This window comes from Anarrhichthys ocellatus, unplaced genomic scaffold (assembly GCF_004355925.1).
Source record: "Anarrhichthys ocellatus isolate YVR2014 unplaced genomic scaffold, GSC_Weel_1.0 scaffold18, whole genome shotgun sequence".
Classification (NCBI taxonomy): domain Eukaryota; kingdom Metazoa; phylum Chordata; class Actinopteri; order Perciformes; family Anarhichadidae; genus Anarrhichthys; species Anarrhichthys ocellatus.
The window spans coordinates 4,343,558-4,365,899 of record NW_022280048.1 but is presented as its reverse complement, the minus strand read 5'-3'; the positions used below and the strand labels follow the sequence as shown (position 1 = coordinate 4,365,899).

Below are 22,342 nucleotides of genomic sequence, written 5' to 3'. Positions count from 1 at the left end.
ATTTTGTTTCCCAATTACCCGCCGACAGCACCTCTGTTCACCCCACCATGACCAATTTACAAACTCTGTGTTCAAGCGATATATTTCCAATGCAAACAGCATATTATCTACTGTATTACTAAATCTAAGGTACAATAGATGGTGGTGCACATTTGCTTACTGCTTTCACTGTAAAACCACCGCCTGTAGCAGCATTGGTGGCTTTCACCTCAACATGATTGATAATCTATCCAAAATGTGAAACATGCTTTAAAGGGTAAAGCTTCACATTGCTCTCATCATGCTCTGTGTCAGAAGCCACCAGCACGTTCACAGGGGAACGAGCTGGTGGCTCCTGACACCGAGATGATGAGCTGAAAATTAATTTTTCTATTTCCTTTACACAGGAGGGCAGTAAGCGAATGAAAGCTAGTATGATGAACACATAGCAGCTGGTATGAACAGCAGAAATGTAATTGCTAAAATGTGCTGCTCCGGTAAATATTTTCTCCGGTGCAATATTTAATAGTTAAATGCCAAAGACCCCTACATGTGTAATTTGTAGCCAAAGCTGAGTTTTTTTCCTGCACTACTGGGTTTATTGATATTAATAAACTGCTATGCATACATATTTTCTAAAGCTACCTGGCAGAAATGCAGATCTTGGAACTAGCAATAAATAACATGCATTGACAAAATAGCAGACGCTGAACAGTTAGTGATCCATATAAAACGATATATTTCTCCAGACTACTACTCACAGAAACATAAAAAATAAATCATATTTATGAGTCTCTTGAAAAGGAGGAAAACTGTGGGAAACACCCCCAAAAACACAAACTATCCCTTTTAAAATAAGAGCGCAATGGGTTGCCGCATATGCACCATGACCCTGAACCATGAATGTGCTACACAGTTACATACAGTCAAACCCACTAAGATGCATGCGATAGCGGCAACATGTCTTCTCAATAATATAGGTTTAAAAGCTATGGCCGTGAATTATTGAACGGCTTTCACGTTTTTCAGCAAACAGCCCCAAAATAATTTCTATGAAAGTGCAACTCGAGTAAGTGGCGGACACACTGGTGGTTCATCATGTTGTGAAACTTGTTAAAGTTACCCCCCCCGTGTTAACCTTTTTCCGGGAAAACATGTTGTGCATCCATGTCATTATCTCTGTACTGTTTCTGTTTTTCTTAGAATAACCACCACTGCTGCTTGCATGATGGACTTGAGGAGGTACCCTCTTGATGAACAGAACTGCACCCTGGAAATTGAAAGCTGTGAGTATAATTTGACTTTGTCTCTCACAACAAACACTGAACTCACAGTTACCTTCAAATGCAATAAACATGACTGCCAGGAAGCTGTTTGCACTTGGTCATCTTAAAATCGTTGAGTTACCTCTAAAAAATTCCACGTAGTTAATTGAGTTTTTTTGTGGTAAATACATTTTTACGAAATAATTTAGAGGTGTCGTTCGTGAAATATTTCGCATCTTTGCCAACGTGTGCCATTTGTCAGATGAGTGACCTCTGCAGTTAATGACCGCCTTGAGAAATAGAGATGAAATCACAGTGCTTGCTGATGTGCATTGATTAGTATTCCCTCAGTGTGACAGATGGACAGGCCCACCACTGAATCTCTGAGTGGTGAAGGCAAACTGCTAACATTAATATTAGGGACCTTACTTCATCCTCTATATGGCTCTTAACATCTAAATTATACTAGTTCCATGCAATGTGTGAAGAAACACCCGCCATATCCACAATATTCATTTCAATGAATAATTTGCACATGTGACACACGTGTAAGTAACAAGGAAATACTAATGAGTTATTGGTTAAGTGTCATTTAGCACCTGATTAATCAGGAATGATTCATTAAGGAAGTGGTCAGTATGTGGATATCCAGATATTTGGTTCAGTAAGATAGTATCCAGTAGTGTTTTCTCAATGATAGTAACTTCAATTCAATTAAATCATTATCTACTATTGTCCTTTTTGGGGAATAAGCTTTTTTGCTTTCTTGCAGGAGGTTATATTAGAACAAGACAATAAATAGTCTGGATTAAACAAACACGATATGATGTGTTAATTATTGAATTTTGGAGGTTCTGGTAGGTGGATATTGTCACCTTTTGGACAATCAGGCTAGCTGTTTCCGCCTGTTTCCACTCTTCTTGCTAAGCTAAGCCAAGCTAACCACCTCCTGGCTTTATCTTCATATTTTCCATACGAAAAAAATGCAGACTTTACACGATGTCACACAATATCATTTAATTGACATCTCATGTCTGTTTTTTTTCAAATGCCTTAATTTAGATAAATCAATATCCAGGAGAAAAATGTGCTAGCGGTGTAATTAAAAATTGTATTTGCTTGATCATTTTCATCGACCGCTCCATCAGTCAACCCATTTGCTCCATACAGCAGATATTTGTGGTCCTTGTTGTTCAAAATAAAGCTGCAGAGTGTTTACCCTCGGGGACATCAGTAGGCAATGAAATATGGATATGCCATGAATTAAAAAGTTGCAAGAATATCTGTTAATGCTCATGGAATAAGCTGCGCTAGTGGGAGTCATGCACATTAGCCATCAGTTTGATTGATTAGGCAGGCAGTTGTTTCAATTTCACGAACAATGTCAGATTTCCTTACCCTATAACCTCGGAGGGAGATTTAATGGTAATGAATCCCGGTCCTTTAGTGAGTTCAATGCCATCCAGGTCTGAATGTGGGGTAGTAGAATGTGAAATGTACTAACACTTCCCGGACTGAGAAATTGCTCTGCAGTGAATGCATACTGCGCAATTGACATAAATCTTCTGCTGTGGTCACTTTCGATTGCGCTGCCAGTTGAGAATGTGTGGGAGCGCCATACCAAGTGACACGTGTTAATAAATATTCATGCACCAGTTAATGCATGCATTGATATAAAGCTCCATAGGAGTCTGGACTGTAGAGCATGTGATTGCAGGCCGAGACAACATGCACGTTTAAGTCTCAGGTAGAAATGTTTTTCCTTTTCTTTTAGTGCTGTCTTTGGTGCTGTGTGGTCCTACAGGAGCACATTTCTCCTTAAAGCCCATCTCCTCGCACCGTCTGACTACAATCCGTTATACATCTTTAGGATTATTTTGATAAACCTGTGATGTCTTGTTAAAAAATTAATTGTACTTAACTCAACCCATCTCTAGCACTAGGTTTGAGTTTGATCAGCCTGGTCTCCTATAAATTACATTCCCATTCAACAAAACTACATTGTCAATTAAGTTTTGAGGGGAAAGTATTTTCTCCCGGTTTACATTTGTTTTTGATGTATCACGTTTCTAATTATAGTCTGCAGAAATGTGCATAGGGAGGAGGTCGGGTCAAAACTGTCATCCCGGAGACAGCTGTTCATGTCCTGTGTGAAACCAAAAGTCAACGTTGACTTATTTTAATTTACACCCGTAACTTAAATAAGCTAACCTATTGAACATAACCAAGTTGTTTTGTTCGGTTTTTGTTTTGCTGTATTTCAATTTTCAACGTTATTTACATGTTTAAAACTGTTAAAACATTTTTTTCAGAATGAGACCTTGTCAGGTGGCTTCATTCCAGTAAGTTAGCAGCAGAAAAATCTTTTCTATTTTATTTTATTTAGTTTTAGAGGTCTCATTGAAGATAATTATGTCATACCCCACAAAAGGATGAATTTGTAAAAATAAAAAAACAGGCTTTACCAATAGATAGAAAAGTCCATTGATGGCAAAATTAGTATTGTGAAACAGTTTTGCAGCTATACAAGTATAGTTTTGCCATGAGATACATAGTTGTATGATTACAGTTGTCACTTTGATTAATCTAATACTATTTCATTGTATATTTGTTGAAATTATTGGACATTTTCAATTAAAATATAGTTAGCAATCAGTTAAATGCAGGGTGATACAAATAACATTGGCAATAATGAATCAACAGAGCTCAATTTAATCACAATGACAGGTGTGGACATTGACAAATCTCCCTCTGATTATTGGGTGCTGTGTAACTCATGTCCGAAGGGTAGATTGAAGTGTGTAGGGAATACTAATGGGAAAACCCGAAAAAGAAGCCATCGTTTAAAAACCTGTTGTGCTGTTGTCCCACCCCACAGATTTCAAAATGTGTCATGCTTATATCAGTTATAGTGTGTGTTTCACATTGCTCTTGCCAAAACAAAGAAATGTGTAAAACAAAAAAGTATTTTATTGCACTTTGATAGAGAAAATATTATTTGTTGCGTTGATTTTTGCTGGTTGGGGGTTAAGATGGGTTACGATTGGTGAAGATTAATATGATCACTCGCCATTTCAGGAAGTAGTCACAGATTCTTGCAACGCAACAGCCTCCAAAAGTCAAGATACCAGGACTGAATGGGTTGTTAGGTTGCTTAGCTCTGAATGACTGTAACGAAACATGGAGTAGATTGAAACAGTCAAAGCGACCTCCACTCATTATCCATACTCTTGGAATGGACTTTAAATAGAAACATGGTTATCTCTAATGGCTGCTTCTTCCCTTTCTCTTCTCTCGCCCTGAATTTGCCCCCGACCTTGACACAGATGGATATACCACGGATGACATCGTATTCTTTTGGCAAGGAGGAGACAACGCTGTGACGGGCGTCGACAAGTTGGAGTTACCTCAGTTTTCCATTGTAGACGTCCGTCTAGTGTCCAGGAAGGTCAGTTTTACCACAGGTAAGCCTTTTGTAAAAAAAAAAAGCTTCTAATTTGATTAAACGTCTCCACTGCATGCGCAAAATGATTCTCACATGCTCTATAAACACATCTGGATCCGTGTCACCGCTTTGAGTTCTGTGAGGGGGCATCAGTAGATACGTCATTGTCACTGTGGGGAATATGATTATATTTGGGTCGTGCAGGAAGACAATTTCCTTTTTGGTGCAGCAGATTGTAGGTGGCCATTTCCACATGTTTATATAATGTGCACTGACTTGCAGAATAACAAAAACAATGTCAACTGAAGTACCCAACGTTGGCTCATAATAACTACAGTAATCTGATATATTTTATCATTGGTGTTCATTTTAGAATCACCACTGAAATTAAGCACAAAACATGTACAGGAGTTGTTGTTACTTAAATTCAAGTTTTGGATGCTTTTCCCTGAGTATTTCTATTTTTTGACACCTTCCACTTCTACTTCAGTGTGAGCTTTAGGTTGGCAGATTTTCTTTCACCTTTGGACAGAGCCAGGCTTATTGTTTCACTCTTTATGCTAAACTAAGCTAAGCTAACTGTATATATTCAGTGCACAGATGGGAGAGTGGTATTACTCTTCTTATTTAACTGTCAGCAAGAAAGTAAATAAGTGTATTCCTCAAAATGTTGAACTTTTCTTTAACTGTAAGTAAAGAGTCAGATTACCTCTTCCACCACTGAGCAAGAATATCTGGATTTTAATTACAGCACAGTCTGCTTTCAGTTCTATATTTCAATCTCTGACTGACTGTATAGAGATGGCTCTCTGACTCTGACAGCCCAAAGAAAGAACCAAAAGTGATGCGTTACTAGAAAATCAGTAATCTTATTTCTGTTTACCCGGAGCTGCCGAAAGACAAAAGTAAAATTCAAGTGTAATTCTAATGTTTGAGTTTAATGAAACCCGTGAACATTTGCGCCACCATTAATCTAGGATGTACTTGGGTGATCTAAGCCACTTGTCTCAGGTTTGATGAAGTATGTTTGCTATGGTATTGATTCATTAAAAGATTTACAGGAACCTGGAGATGATGAGGTCATTCATCATTGTGTGTTCCCCCATAGCAAATAGTCTTTTAGATTAAAACCATCACGCTTATCTGAAGCCTTTTCTCATTGGTGACATATTGGAAATAAAACTGTAGATAGAACACATAGAATGGAATTTAACTATATTTAGTGCAATTTGTATTGTTTCCAACCTCGTACATTTCTAGTTATAGCTGAAGCAGAGAGATCCTTGATGTAAATATTGCTGTTTGCATCAGCATTGCATTGTTGTGGTTGTTTAAATTAAAGTGCAGTCAAAAGACCAATTAATGTCTTGGCACAACCGGCTGACATTTTACTGTAAAATGCACAATGGAATGAGTTACCACCTTGCAAGTGCAATGGGCGTGCGTTACAATTATGCACCTCTAAAATGCCGTTTTGGTAATGTTTAGAGGACAGAGAAAGTGCAAAAGAAAAGCAGAGTAGCTCTCCGTGACAATTCTCAGAGGGATGCTGGAGCTGCCTGCTGAGATAGGGGGTTGCAGAAAAATCTGCCGTGTTTGCGACTTTCTGCCATGTTTAATTGGAATCGAACTTGTCCCTGGAAAGGAATCCATCGCTTTGGGGAAATTAAGTGCTCCATCCGAACAAATGGAGAAATGACTACCCTGCGCGTTGTCAAAGTGCAGACTTTGGAACTCTTAAGTTGCGCCAACGTCACCCACCCCACCTCCCTGCTTGCCTTTTTTTCCACTGATGTGTTTTCACTCTGACTCCCTGCCCTTTTCCCAAACTGTCACTCCATCCTTTCTCCTTACAGGTTCATATCCAAGGCTTTCGCTGAGTTTCAGGATTAAGAGGAACATTGGATATTTCATCCTGCAGACATACATGCCCTCCATCTTGATCACCATCCTCTCCTGGGTCTCCTTCTGGATCAATTATGATGCTTCTGCGGCTCGGGTGGCCCTGGGTAAGAAACAGCCACCACCGCCGCATTATCAGACTTCCAACTCTCCCTGTTAAAACCCAGCTATTATCACTGGAACGAACAGCATGTGGTAGACACATGGTCATTGTTGTTATGTACATTGTTTGCACTTACTGGCACATTAAAACGATCAACGTTATTCAAGACAACTGGTGTTGTTTAAACACTGACAGTCCTGATGTCCAAAGATAGTGATGAGTAGTATTTGAGTATCTGAGAGGACTAATTATGAGTAAGCCTGAGAAACATACTCATAAAATAATATAATATAATGTGTCCAAATTACCTTGAAGTAGAACAAAGAATGTTACAATGTCCAACAAAAACCCACTCACTGCTTTTGTGATGTTTATGACATTTAACACATTTACATTACTGTGTGACAAAGAAGCTCTCACACCCATAATTCTGACGAAAGGGGAATTTACTGACCTTTGACTCTATGAAACTGTCATTGAACTTATTACAAACCCAAATCCTCGAACATTGGTCAAAATTGCAAGATTAGAACAGAAATTGGGAGTTCTGTAAACAACATTTTTCTGTAATTTATTTTAACAATAACTGGGTATTTATCAATTTTCTAAAACTCTTATTCCTGCTACTGTATGTTGATTTATGTGGTCTCCCCCAAATTAAAGGATAAGGTAGCAGTAGGCACCGTAAACAAAATGAGAAAATGTCACTTTTAAAACTTCTTTGTAGTACAATTTGCTTAATCATCAAACAATACAAATATGTAGGATGCTAAAAAACATATTGACAGTGAGTTTCACTATTGTTTTGTAAAACTACAGCAGTAGTGGAATGTAACTAAATACATTTATTCAACAACTGTACTTACTGTAAGTTTAATTTTGAGGCAATTTCACTTTACGTGAGTATTTCCAATTTCTGCTACTTTATACTTCTACTCAACTACATTTTCAACGTGATCTCATCCCCACATAGTGAAGCCTTTGCGTAGTATCTCGACGCAGAAGGTCTGTGCGTGGGTAACATTGGGAAACAGTCGCGCTCAGGTTCCTCCAACAAAACTTCTTGGTTAGCGTTCGGAAAATGCCCACCGTTTGGGGTAAAATAAGTCTGTCTGTTACGTAACTTAAGCTACAAACTTAATGTAATGTTACTCGGTGAACTTTTGGTTTTACCCGGGACACGAGTAAAAGCCTTGTGTTTGTTTGAAACAGTATATAAAGTAGTTACAATTAGATTCACCTTCCCAGCTACAGCATTAAAATGCTGCTTATGTGCCAATGCATTAGTAGTGCTAATCAAATAATATGATCATATTACACTGATAGAGGCTGTTCTGTTGCCTAATGACCTTTTTTTATTCAATTTATATTTTGCTGATAATAATTTTGTACTTTTATTTACAAATTTAGAGGGCAGGACTTTACTTTTGATGCTGTATTTTTACGTTGTGTTTGTACTTTTACTATATAATTCTTCCATCTCTGATCTACAGTAAGGTCAGATGGTGTCAACAACTTCTCTGTGATTTCTTTGTTTCTGTGTGTGCTGTTGTGCTCAGGTGTGACAACGGTGCTTACCATGACAACAATTAACACCCACCTTAGGGAGACTCTCCCAAAGATTCCGTATGTGAAAGCCATCGACGTCTACCTCATGGGCTGTTTTGTGTTTGTGTTCCTGGCCCTGCTCGAATATGCCTTTGTAAATTACGTGTTCTTTGGCCGGGGCCCTGCGCAACAGAAGAAAATCAATGAGAGGCTGAACAAAGCCAACAACGAGCGCACAAGATACGAAGAGAAGCGCCTGAGGGAACAGGTTTGCATCTTCATCTGCTACCTCTCTTTCACTCTCCGTGTCAGTCAGGGCTCAAGTACAAAACAGCCAATGTTCTGCACATAAGATTTCTAGCCATAGCCATTTTATCCACAGACACATATGCAGAATTCCCCCAAGTAATCTTCCAGAAGCATACTGATGCCACCACAGCCCAATATGTATTCACCAACCATCATCCATTGCTTCTACCTCGAGCACTGACTGCTTTTTTATCGAGCATAGCCCTTTTCATTGAGATAGCGATTCATCTAGCCCAACAGTGGTGTAAAACATTCTCATTTCTTATTTAGGTTGTTGTCTATGTTTATGCTGCAGGCTTCATTCATTCTCACTCTGCTACCTTATGTTTTAATGTGAATTTTCAAACTAAACTGGACAAAATATCAAAATGCGGGCAGTTTTGGCAATGGCGGATGCTGAATTGGTCAGACTGAATGAAGCCCCCCTCCCCAGTTTTTTTGTGTGAAGTACTAAATGCTATGCTTATTCAAAGGTGTTGACTGCTAACTTTATATCTAATGCATTGTGTATTTTGAGACAATGTGCTTATTTGCCAGAATTTTTTATAGCCGTTTTAATGTTCTCTTCATTTTTCTTTCACATTGCAAGGACTCCATTTCCGTGCCGTATCAAACCAACACCTTCAGGTCATTTACACAGCGAAGAAATCTGTATCTCGAGGAACAAAGAAAAGTTGGGGTACATGTATTTAGAAATCATATCAGCTGTAGGCCAGCCCTCACAGTAGAGTCAGATGATTAAGGCTGTTCAAATTACTTGTGTCACTTTTTTGTGGAAAGTCACTAATATATATCTGTATAAAGAAACTCTTTGTTAACTATTTGTGTGGCATGCAAGAAATTACATTCCATATCATCCCTGCATTTATACAGCTTGGGGGACGGGAGGGGGGGCTTGATATAGGTTTCATAATATTGGGGATTTGGGGCTACTGCTCGACACTTCCGCTCTTCCTGACTTGTAGTGTCTTCCCCATGTCCTCGCAGGTGGATGTTTTTGGAAACATGCTCCTCACCACGCTGGAGATGAACAACGAAGTGATGCCTTCTGACGTGGGAAGCAGCATCAGTGACTCTCGGAATTCGGTGATGTCCTTCGACAGCACCAGGGTCCAATTCAGGAAGCCCATGGCGCCCCACGATGGCTATAGCCACCACTCGCTGGATCGGAGCGCTACGCGTAGCCGGGCCAACTGTCGGCTACGACGACGCTCCTCCAAGCTCAAGTTGAAAATCCCAAACCTGTCAGATGTTAGCACCATTGACAAGTGGTCCCGGGTCATTTTCCCTATCACCTTTGGATTTTTCAACCTAATCTACTGGTTGTACTATGTGAATTGATGTGCATCCCACTAGGAATCATGGGCCATATTTTGAGAGCACATTAAATTGGCTTTGATACAGTTCCAAAATATGTATACACATATACAAGTTGAACATATGTATATGCATATTTCTATATATTATATTTATATATACACGCGTGAAATCTGAAGGACCTTTCTGCTGTACAAAGTATTAATAGGATGACTTGAATGTTTAAGAATAATTGTGAGAGGAATTTCAAGGCTTTGAGTTTCTTTTTCCTCCTGAAAGAAAGAAACAACGAAAGAAAGAAACAAACACAAGATCCCACCTGGGGGGTTTGGAACTAAAGACTGCATGATATTTTTGCTAAAAAAACAACAACAAAAAAGAGAAAGTGAAAGCACTTGAGAGAGAAAAAGATGTCTCAGAGTCCCATCGACTTTTTATTGATACTTATTGTGATCAAGAAATCCTCTACCGCAGCTCATGAAATCAGTGGTGGCTCGTCTGTTCAGGCATCAGCTGAGTGAGATCCTTGACCCCCCCCCCCCCCCCAGCCGCCCTCACCTAACCCCACAACCCCTGCCCATCGCCCATGGATAACATGCACGGAAATCTCCGGTTCTACTATGTACAGCAACCTTGTTTGGATTATGTGTTGTTCCTTGGGTTTTTTGAAGTGATATCGTTCTCTTTATCAGACATCGGCTCTGGTCTAATGGGCTCCATTAGAGGCTCGCGTGGATGGGATGTTTGACCGCCGCATTCCCGCCCAGAGTCAACGCAAACTTGTGTTCCTTTCTCTTCTCATGTTATTTTTAGAAACACGTCCTTGGTGGGGTGGGGGTGGGGTGGGGGAGGGGAGGGGGGGGGGGGGGATTTTTTATTTTGGTTGAAAACAAGTGCTGATTGTTGTAGATATGATTTTGTCTTGAAAAATACTGTGATTTCAGAGAGTGTCGGAACATGTTCTAGAGCTAGGGCATTATGAGATAAAAGAGTCAAAGGTATGCATTTCTCATTTTGATTGTGTGAAAAAAAAAAAAAAATTCTATACATTTTATCATTCAGTATTCTCATGAAAATATACTTGTACTGTTTATTTCCTCCTATTGATTGATTCTCATGCTCTTTAGACGCAGAGTTCATTGACGTCATATCCTGCTTTGTGTTTGCTATAAGGAAATGGGAGGAGTGCTTCTGTGATTTGTTTGAGATTATTCCACAGCAAAGATGTGAGGTCATGTATTTATATTCAAAAGAGTCAACATATCAGCCCGCAGTTTGACCAGTTGTCATTCAGTATACAGTATTTCTTTGTTTGTTCGTTGAGCATTTGTGTTGGAGTAGCAGTTTGTGAAGGCAAGATTATTTGATTGGGATAATAACGTGCAGCCCTGGCAGAAGACATGAGGAGAAGGATTCAACATTTCACACTTTAACTCGATCAGTGCCATCACACTCCGAACCCAGAGGATCAGAAACATCAGCCTGATCAGGAATGATGCAGTGATTCTCGGGGATAAAATGTGTGATAAATAGCCATGAATTGAAATAACGACCAAAAGGCCTATAACCATATGCATTATTGTTTGGTTTTGCTCTCACACACACACACACACACACACACACACACACACACACACACACACTGCATATTCAGTGCTCAGGTTCATTTGCAAAGTAGGGGGAAAAAGTAGTGTAGGACCCTGTATTTTTGGGGAAATAATCACGTTAATGATCAAGTTTTTTGGTTGAGGAATCCATATGAGCCACCGAATGAAAGTTAAAGAACTTAAGATCAAGTCAGAGCATTAGATGGCGGAGGCAGATGGACAGTGGACAGAAGTAGGGGAGAAAACTGATTTGAACAAATCCTCCTGTGCCTGTTTAGCTTCAGCTGAAGTGCAGATCAGCATCTTGTGTCATCTTCACTTCAGGCACAAACAGGCTCTACTTGGAGCAACAGGCTCTGAGCAAAACCGACGCAACCAAATTTACCATTGAGTCCTGTAGCAAAAAAAAAAAAGTGATTAATTAGAATACGTAGCACAGCTTGGTCCCTTTGAAACACAAATAGAGAAGAGAAGGGCATTTTCATATACTGTACACAAACACATGGGAACAAGAGGAGGATGGAGGGACTGCAGAGAAATCAATTAATCATCAGAAACATCCACTCCCCTCCGAGCGCAGGATGTAATATGCATAAGATGTCTTCAAAAAGAAATACCGATCAGAAACCAGGTTTTAGTCCGAGTTTAGTATTTATTTTTGTTCAAATTTAATGCATTGTCATAATACTGTAGAAGCAAAAGCAAGACAAAAATATCCCCTTTAAGTACCAAGTGATCCATAAAAGATATTCAGGAAAATGGCATGAGAGTAACAGGAAGACATACTGAGCTGAGTGTTATGTTTCTGTCAGCAGCTGAACAATCTGCCGTTCGTCTCTCAGTCAACTGTGAGGTCCAAAGGATTACATGACCAAAACATAGTGAAAAGTCTTACATGTGAAAAAAGACAATTTGTTGCTATTTATGACAAAGCAGTTTCTATTGTGTTATATAGAGATTACATATTCAGTATTAAACTGTAGGTGGCTGGTAAGAGTACCGGCTGAAACGTTGGCATATGTGCACAAATTCAGAGTTCTTCAAAAAGTTGCCAAACGGAAGCGAGTCAAGATTGAAATGCAATGAACTTGAATACGGTAGCATTATTTGTTTAAACATGGGTGTGTTACGCTAGTAGCCCCTTATGTAGCCTCGAGGCGCTAGGCTCAAGCAGAGCTGAGGAGCGGTCTGTTGAGCTCACTTCTTTCTAACTACACACGCCCAGATTTCTTTCATCGTCTTCACACACTAACTCAAGTGACTTCACTTGAGGAGGTTTACCGGACTTCACACAGCTCCCTCTGGAGCCACAAAAGGCATTATACCGATTTCTTTTCTCCACATATGCAGTACTTCTCCCCAAGACCTGTAAACAGACTTTGGTGTGTGAAATCAGTGGAGTTCCCCTTTAACTAACAATCGCAAGTACTAGATATGATTCTCTTTGTGCCAATTGGGTTTTGCAATAAGCTAAAGAGCAGATCTTGATTGTGTTGCCACAGAATATGGTTGGGTATATGATGTTAGAAATTTCTGAGTCAGGCACTTTTGAGGTGGTGATTACCGGGGTGCACATTCACACTTTCAGGTAACCTTGTCCTTTAGAATAAAAACAAAGACAGGTGGTAATAGTCAGTGGATAATGAATTCAAGTTCATTCTAATAACACCCTTTTACAAATTAGTTGTTCGTCCTGGTCTGCACACGAACAGCTTGACAAACTGTCAGAAGGCAATATGATGGATCTTTACTAAGAGTAGAGTCAGGGTGTGAGGTCATGGGATACTGTTTTCCAGTGCAAGAAAAGCACATATTGTTTGTAAAAATATGGGGCTTAAAGGCAACCATAAGTGTTATTTAAACTAAAACAATGGAACATATTCGACCAGAAAGAAGCCTATAATCCATCTACTCTGTGGTTTCACCTTGCTCTTACATTTTCGTAACGCAAACTAACACAAGTATCAAATTCTCATTCAGGTCGGTTTATCCTCAGAATAAGGTTTTTCTTGGAATAGTTGATGCATATCTTTAATGAGCTCCAAACACACACAGTGGAGAAACTAAGCGGCCCTTGCATGCTCACAAAATATACTCACCACTCATTTCACTGGACATGAAATCAGCACATTCATTCCAAAAGCTGTGAGGATCTTCTGTTCTATGCTTTTACGTTAGGATATTAGCTTTTACAAGAGAGAAGATAGATTTCTTTTGACACATATGTTCAAGGAGCAGAAGAGGAGAAAAAAAAGTGTTGAACTGATTTCAATGTGAATTTTCTTGCCTCTAGTGTATATGTGTAATTACATGTGAATTGTACTGTAAATATGATATCTTTCACTTAATAGTTCTTAATGCATGAACAAAAACATGGCAGTTCGTAATACCAGCTAGCCTCACTGCTAATGGCATGGACAGCTTCTCTAGCATTGGCATACTTCTGCAAACGAAACCTAAAAAAATGAAACACAAGAAATACATGGTGTGAACAAAATAATGGAGCGATCAATGCAAAGTCCTCTCACAGTGAAGGAGTTTCTGGTGGCTCTGAGCTCGTATTGGTTCTGCTCCCTCAAGAACAAGGCTAATGCTAATGCTGCTGGAGACTGCTGGAAATTACAGTCCGCCTTGGTTCACTGTCAGCGAATGGGATGGTGCCATCTTGAATGAAATTCTCTACTTGGGCTTTTCCCATTTACAATACAGAATTTAGGATTTGCGGCAGATTGCAGAGCGGTATACCTGCAGCGTTTACCTCAGCCATCAACAAATCACAGAATCGTCCAGGAATCTCATAAAGATATTAAGGGCATGATCGGCTAGCTGGCTTATAGAGGCTAGAGGAGCAGGATGGCCTTAAGAAGGCGAGTGGGGTGTTCTTTCCTGTTCCTCAATAAGACAGTCATGCGTGCCCTTGAGCAAGGCACTTAGCCAATTGCCCTAGTGCAGCTGCTCACTTGCTAATAATAGAATCTGTGTCTGTGCAGACTAGCTCCCGGAAGTAAATTATGTTTAGCTATGTGAGGGTATCGATAGGAAGTTGTCCCCTGGATGCAACTAGTTAAAAAAATCTGTTCCACAAAAGCCCCCTTGGTTCTGTTCAAGTAACTAAGTATTGTAGTGTAATTAAACCGTCTCATCAGTGCTACAATTACCAGCTGGGATCTAAAATGGAAAAAGTTATGAATCATGTCATTTTTTTGTTGACCCCAGTCTTCATGTTAGGGCGTTTCATCTGGGATTACACCACTCCCCGATTAAAAGATATGCATGACGAGTTATGAATAGCACTGAGACTCACCCTTAATAAAAGAGTGGACCACAAACATGCAAGAAAATTTCATCCACCAAACACCAGAACGTGGCTGACAGACTCCTCACTGTTGGAAGAGCTTTTGCTGGTGCATTCATTATTTTGTATGTACCTTGTAGGTTTTGTTTTGCATGACCTGAGTTTTGAAAGGTTTATTTTCATATATTTTTACTCCACGCCATCCGATCCATCTTCACAGCCAGGAAAAGAAAGATCCAGTGTTTACATGCTCAAAATTGCACTTGTTTTACAGCCAGCTCTTTAAATCTTGTGAAACAAACTGTTCGTAAAAACTGGAGGAAAAATGTAAACATGTAGAACGTACATTGTGTGATTCGTGCGAATCATGAATATGTGCTTCTATACAATGTATTTACTGTAAATCACACAATTTGGAATAGATGCACCAAGTGCATGCTGTAGATTTATCAGGTTCAGCATAAGCATTAACATCAATCGCCCTTCAACTACAAAGGATGTAAAGGATGCTCACCAGTAGCATCTGAACGTAAGCCATGTGATTGCACACTGAGTGGGTGTTCCCTGTATTTTCTCTTCAATAAGTTGCCTCTGGTTATGGTCTGTTGTCGATTACTGTATGATGATGCTTGCAAGAAGCTGTGCTGATTCCCAGTAACACATCAGTATACCTCCCTCTTTGCAAAAAAGCATACCAGGGAGACTATCTCTTGTTTAACCAGTGAGTAAGAAAGATTTTCCAACACTTACATTTATTTTTTTCAATATGAATTAGTAAAATTATTTGATTCATTTCTGTGTTCACTTCTGATTTATTGTATTTGTTGCATTTGTTATGGATTGTTATTCTTACTGTTGTTGTTGTTTTATCATAAGAAGGAAATGTAATTCATCTGATATACTGGCAGTGGAAGAAAAATGCATTTGGTTTTTGTACTGTAATTGTTTTGTTCACATTGGGCGCTTATTTGATTCAGTTGTTTAATAAGGTGTTTGATTTCATTTGGAGTATCAGTACTCATGGAATCAACATTTGTGTAGTATGAAGTTGTATTTTTTTTGTCAGTGCAAATTAATGTTATAGTGTCAATCAGCTTTTTTAGGTGTTTGAACAAAATGTGTTTTTTACAAATACAAGGTGTTCAAGTATGTGGTATAAAAAGGGTTATCATTCAAACAACAGACTTTTTACAAATAAAGGCTTATACAGTAAATAAAGCTAACGTCTTTTCATTTGCCCTTTGGGGACTAATATACTGTTTCATTTGACGTTTTATGAATTCATTTTCAAATATTAGTCCACAAAAGGTAAATAGCATTCAATGTTGCAAATTAAGAAGATAGGATCAGGTATTTACCATTGCTATTCTAGGTTGTTGTCAGAGGGCTCACCTCTTAGTTGGTGTCTTGCTTGTGATGGGGACTTTTGGACACGAAGACAGCCCAAACACAAAATTTAAGAAAAATCAAGAGTATCTTCTTTTAATTTGATTACAAAACATTGCGCGTTTATGAGAATATACCTCCTTTCATACCCTATTTCCTGAATAAAGACGCAAAGTGACACCTGCTGACAAGTGTAATATTTCCCCCCTTTTAAATTTAGGAACAATATAAAAATATTAAAAATAATATACTGCCGTACAGGTTGGATAAAGTAGAGTTGAGCCATGTCTGGGTCAGTTTGGGTTATGCATCTACAAAGCACAAGATAATTCATTCATTTTGTTAGAAGGACAGATGCAGTTGAAACTCTTTGCTGAGACTTTTTGTCCTCTGTCGGAGGACATGACGCTATATATGGTAACACATTTGGACTTTTTTTATGCTGGATGCACTCTGGGCTTGAACCACAGCCAATATTAGGTGGCGAAGAGAAGGTGAAGAGAACAGTGACTGCACCTGGAGCAGAGAACAGTAATGATCCAGTAAGACATTTGACATATTATGGTCCCCACATAAAGCCTCTAAGGATTAGGAAACAATGTATTGCTGTCCAAACCAGCTCATTGATTTTATAGATTCATAGCAGAGGTAGTTTGAGGGACTTTGGGTGCAACCTCTACCCCCACTAGTCCTATGTGAAGGGACAACCTAATTAAAAGCACAATCTGCGACTAAAGATGTAAACAAAGTAGTTGCCCCGACTACCAACATTTAAAACACATGACTTGAATCTGCTATCACTTCCAACTAAGCCGACAGGGCTTTTAAAAGGTCAGTTTGAAGGATTTGGCATTATCTGGTGCTGAGGTTACATATTGCGACCAACTGAAACGTCTTTGTGTGCTAAGCCTGTTGGAGAACTACGTATGGCGGTCCGCACCAAAAACACAAAAATGTGAATGGCCCTATCTAGAGGGCCAGTTTGTCCATTCTGTACCCCAGAAACATGGCGGTGCAACTCCTTGAACAAGACCCACTCCATAGGTAACAAAAAGATAATGATTCTTTTTTTCCAGGTGATTGAACACTGACAAAACAATAGTCATTAATATTATACTTTATTTCTGCCAATAGAACCCCCCTAAATGCTACACACTGGCCCTTTAATTCATCGACAATTTACAAAGTCATTAATTGCATCTGTTTAAGTTCTATTTACATCAGTAATGTTTGTAGACACATCTAGAAAACAGACATCTAACAGTTCAAATCTCATTTTTCATATACTCTACCAGATATGGATGTCATGGGCCTCGCTGTGTGCTGTCAGCATGCTCACTCTGTGTCTGTGTGGATGTCCTCCGGGTGTTGTGGTCTCTTCTCACAGTTCGAAGACATGCTAGGACCACAGGAGACTCTAAATTGCCTGGAGGTGTGAATGTGTGTCTACATGCGTGTTAGCTATGTGATAAACTGGCAACATGTCCACGCCTCACGCCCAATGCATGCTGAGATAGGTTCTAGCTCCCAGTGACCCATAACAGGATAAGCAGTTAAGAAACTGGATGGGTGGTTGTACTTTACATGTCAAGCTCTGCAATTGCTGTGTGAATATCAGTGTATTTGTAATTTATATGGTCAGAAAAAACACTGATCAGGCTTTAAGTTCTTAACCAAATTCAACACGTACCAGAATGTGTTGTTAATTGTACATTGATGGCTTTGAATAGCCATCAGTTCCAGGCTTCATTAATGATTTTGGAGCAGTGACATCCCCAGACGCTAATACTTCAATGTCGTTAGGAGCAGGGCCTTGTGTGTGAATGGTGCACATGCATACAAATGACACATACGCAGCTTGGTGTGCAACAACAATTACAATTTACAGTATGAAAACATGTGAGTGTACATCCTACACAACGTAGTTTATTCATATTTGGGAATGGATTTAGGGGTGGGATGTGGTGATGCATTATTTACCATCCAAGTTTGTTTTCTTCCTAATAGCCTCTTATGACATGGAAATATGTAATGTAATGCTTGTTATGTTACCAAGCCTGTTCCTAGAAATCCTTACTCATCAAACCCTAAAAGTATTTCTAAGCTACGGTTGGTAATCTTGAGAAACTAGCAAGAGTAAGCCAGATTTTTTTAAGTATCCAACGGAGAAACCCAGCCCAGTGTCGCCAACTCTTTTTTTCAATTAAATATTCAATGCAATTACTATAAGTGAGAGATTTAACAAGACTAAGCATCTACGGCCTTGCTAGCAGCTCTGTGAGGCTTAGGCACAGTGGTCACAATGCTCACGATGACAATACTAGCATGCTGATGTTTAGCAGGTTCACCATCTTAGTGTGGTACATTAGCATGCTGACATTTGCTAATTAGCAAAGTACAGCTGAGGCTGATGGAAATGTAATTTTGCAGAAATTAAGTCACAAATTTATGTACTGGACAAATTAAAAGTTTGACCTGATTATCACCAAAGTCATTAGAATACATCATCTGGAATCATGAATGTCTGTACAAATTTTTGTGCCAATCCATCAAATAGATGTTGCAATATTTCACAAGGTGCAAGAGGAAATGTCAGGGGATCGCCATAGTCAGGAGGAGTCATCCTCTGGGCAGTCAATAAATTTAACAGTTTTCGAGATATTTCTGTCTGCACCAAAGTAGTGAACCCACATTGCCATCCCGATGCCATGGCAAAAAACCAAGGACTATGTTCTCCAATCAAAATGATATTGAAATTAATAACATTTCAGCTATTTGCAATAGATAGACGATATATAGAAAATGACTTTTGTCAAGAAAGTACATGATGGGGCATCCTGGTGGCCTAGCGGTTAAGATGCAAACCGCATAACCACAATGTTCCCCAATGCGCTCTGGGCTTTTACTGTGACATGACTCGTGGTGGATTGTGCTGTTCTGTCTGTTTCATTAAAGTTGGGCAAGGAATGGAAACCAAACTACTTTTCGGTATTAGTGAAAAACCTTTAGTGACAAAAGAAAAGATGGGTTGCTGATGTTCGTTGGGATTTCCAAACAGCACTACTAAATTTGATTTAATTCAAAATGCCAAATAATATTGTCACTAGTTTACTGTAATATTTGTTGTAATTTTGTGACAAGTCAGACAAGTCGAATTGTGCATTTAAAAATATTTTAAGATATTAAAAACAGGGTTTCAACAAGCTGTCAATGTTAAACTCGTTCACAGGCACAATGGTGCACTCTTTTTTTTTTTTCAAACACTAAAATGCCAACATGTATTTGTCGCCTTGGTAGAAAAAAAAGGACAATGTTTTGGTTAAGATACCAAGCTGGATAGAAGCTGTAGGCCTAACCTTAAACATGCAAAATAGCCATTAAGATAATAGCTATTGCCTACCTCACTCTTGTATTTCACCAGTTCTGCTTTTTTTCTGCTCCATATCAGTTCTTTTTTGAGACATAGCTGTTTTACTATAAATAATGCATAGGGGCAAGAAAAGGCATGCGGCAGCACAGTCAAGAGAGGAGAGAATCATTCTCTAAATTTCCAGTCTGTTCAGTACAAAGTATGTACCAATGTACTTAACACAAAATGTTTAAAAATGGATACATCCTTTAGTCAGATTCATGATGTTTTATGCGTTTTAGAATTCTTCCTCAAATGTGATACTTTAAAAAAAACTTTAAGCAATATTGAACGATTTTATTTCATGAAATATATATCAAACATCAGTAACTACAATTACTCTTTGGATAGCTCTGTTAATACTAGAACATGAACAAGAATGATTTGAGGTCAGAGGTCAAATATTGATTCCAAGAAATGAATTGACTCCCTAATAGATAACTGGGGACGTTGAGACTCAATGCCACTAATATGTGAGCAGGTAATAAAAAGTTATGGCAAAGCATCTTGTTTGGGAATATGAGTTTACTGCAACAACACCCTCAATAGAGATACAGTAATGGAGCTGCAGATGAATCATTTGGACCATCTGAAACCTACACTGGATCTGTTTTAAATGGGATCTGATCACAATGCTGGAATGTATCTTTAAAACAGAGATGAGGTAGATGGACTTCTGTGGTTTGTGAGTTTTGCTTATGTGGCTGAAGATCTATTGGCCTAAACTGTCACGGGGTAGACAGTATTACGTTACGGAGCTCTTTTGTTGTTGTGCGGTGTATTTCATCAAGCTTAGCCTCCTCTAACTGTGACCTGTGTAATGATCCTCTCCTGGCATGCCCTCCTTCAGATACAAGGCACATTTAATGCACAGGTTTGTCTCACCGAATTGATTTCTTTTCATTTCTTCTCAGTTGCCTCCACCGAGCACTTTGACAGTTGATTACACTGCTAAGTGAGTTCACCTTGAGAGGAGCTAAGCTATATAAAGTATATGTCCAACATGGAAGGATGTACAGAGATCAGCCTATATTAAATCAAGATCAAATTATACCCTGTACAACTCAGTACAAAGTGCAGTAAATCACCTTTGGAAAACAACAACAAAACAAGAATATGTGCGAACACTACTGCTGCTTTATTTCAACACTTGTGTTTCGCGTGGATTAAAAATAACACCTACAGTCCCGTTGAATTTGCTGCTTTCTTTCTCTCTGCATCGGAGTGCATACAGTAGCTCTGTGGAGAAGATGGAAGTAGCCCGGCAAAATGCACCTTCCATTTCTGTGTTCTATTGTCAGCCCTCCATATAAAAACATAAAATATTGAAAGGGTGCATTAACATGGGTCAGGAATTGATGGCTGTTTCACTGTGGGGTAAAAAAAATAAAAAAAATATATAAAAAAAACAGAAAGTGGCCAAAAAGCAGTGGATGCTTTGGCTCGGTGGCTTAGAATGCGTGTGCTTCCTGCCACATATGTGATTTAGATAAATAGTCTTAACTGACTCAAACCGATGCAAAATGGTCAACGATGCTGAGCTGTTGGTGTTACAGCCGCGATTGCTAGAACCGTGCAATATTTACAATCAATCCAGTATTTCAAACAAAGCTCATGTCAAACATGAATGTAGACTGTAGACACAGTGGTGCTACTCAGGCACAGGATGTACCGTTTCCAAGGGATTGCTGTCACTCATTTTTTCTTGGATTAGCTGGATAGATAACGTCCACCAAAATCATCATTATTTAGTCAGTAAACAGTTAAATCTGTTAGTGTTTTACCCCCCCCAAAAAAAATCACAAATTCTTCAAGCATCATCTTTGACATGATAAAATGTCAAGCATGCTTCTCCTGTAGCGCGGCGTGTCTATCTATTTTCCTTTTACAGGATGTTCATCTGGGTTGCCATGGAGTTCTTGTTTAGGGGTTGAAAAGAGAGTGAAGAGATGAAGAAGGGTGGAAACATAATGTGTCTAATAAAATATTAAGACACGTCTCTTTTATGCATTGTGGCCACGGCTGAACCACTAAATCCAAACCCCCCAGGGGGCATCATTTGGAACATCCGAGGGTATAGCGAAAAGGGTGGTGGAGGAGAAAAAGGTGAGATTATACATATATGTGCCAAAGAAAATGCAAATACTGCACATTGTGCAATGAAGGAGGAGGTGCACATGCAATCGGTGTCAAAGTCAATTTTCACAATTAATTGATACTGCGTGGCTTTATTTGAGCTCGTCATTGCCCTCCCACATTTGTATTATGCCATGAATATCAATCAGCGCACAAGATCTCATTTTAAGACACTGAAATCTCTCTCCAGTATTTTATATTAGACATTTAGAAAGCATGCGAAAATCACCTGAAACATTAGTTTGGTATGCTGCGTGGAAAACACAAACTGCCTCTTGCCAAGTGAAATATTTCACTTAAATTGTGATAAGATCACAAGTCAAACGCATACAATTCTACTTTCCTGGCAAATCTGCTTTTCAATTTATTTTGGCATTTTCCCTGGATTGAAGGCACTCACCGAAGGACAGATTTTAAATGATCAAAAATGACATTAGACAGTGTGGATATGGGAACATAATGTGTCTTAGGGAAGCGTAATTCTTCTTTCTGCCAATAAGGGTCAACTATGTGCTCTCTCCTTTTTTACTGCCAGCACTTTATGAAAGTTATAGTTTGAAGGCAACACTGACGGGCTGTCAATTTGACTGTTTGCTGATGTAAACTTTCTCCCTTCCTCTGCCCTTTGTTTCATGCTCTCT

The 22,342-nt window shown here is 39.1% G+C and overlaps 1 protein-coding gene across 2 annotated transcripts in view; it reads left to right on the top strand.

Moving 5' to 3' along the window:
* gabrb4 (gamma-aminobutyric acid type A receptor subunit beta4) overlaps positions 1-10,724 on the top strand; it is a 49,342-nt gene extending 38,618 nt beyond the window's left edge. The window contains exons 5-10 of one of the 2 annotated variants that reach the window (XM_031856909.1): positions 1,183-1,265; positions 4,571-4,708; positions 6,546-6,698; positions 8,254-8,510; positions 9,141-9,230; positions 9,539-10,724. In XM_031856909.1, the coding sequence (XP_031712769.1) occupies positions 1,183-1,265; positions 4,571-4,708; positions 6,546-6,698; positions 8,254-8,510; positions 9,141-9,230; positions 9,539-9,892 (1,075 nt within the window). In that variant the 3' untranslated portion in view covers positions 9,893-10,724. The remainder of the gene's footprint in view (positions 1-1,182; positions 1,266-4,570; positions 4,709-6,545; positions 6,699-8,253; positions 8,511-9,140; positions 9,231-9,538) is intronic. The other variant, XM_031856910.1, reaches the window with a different exon arrangement.
* Positions 10,725-22,342: the final 11,618 nt, after the last annotated feature.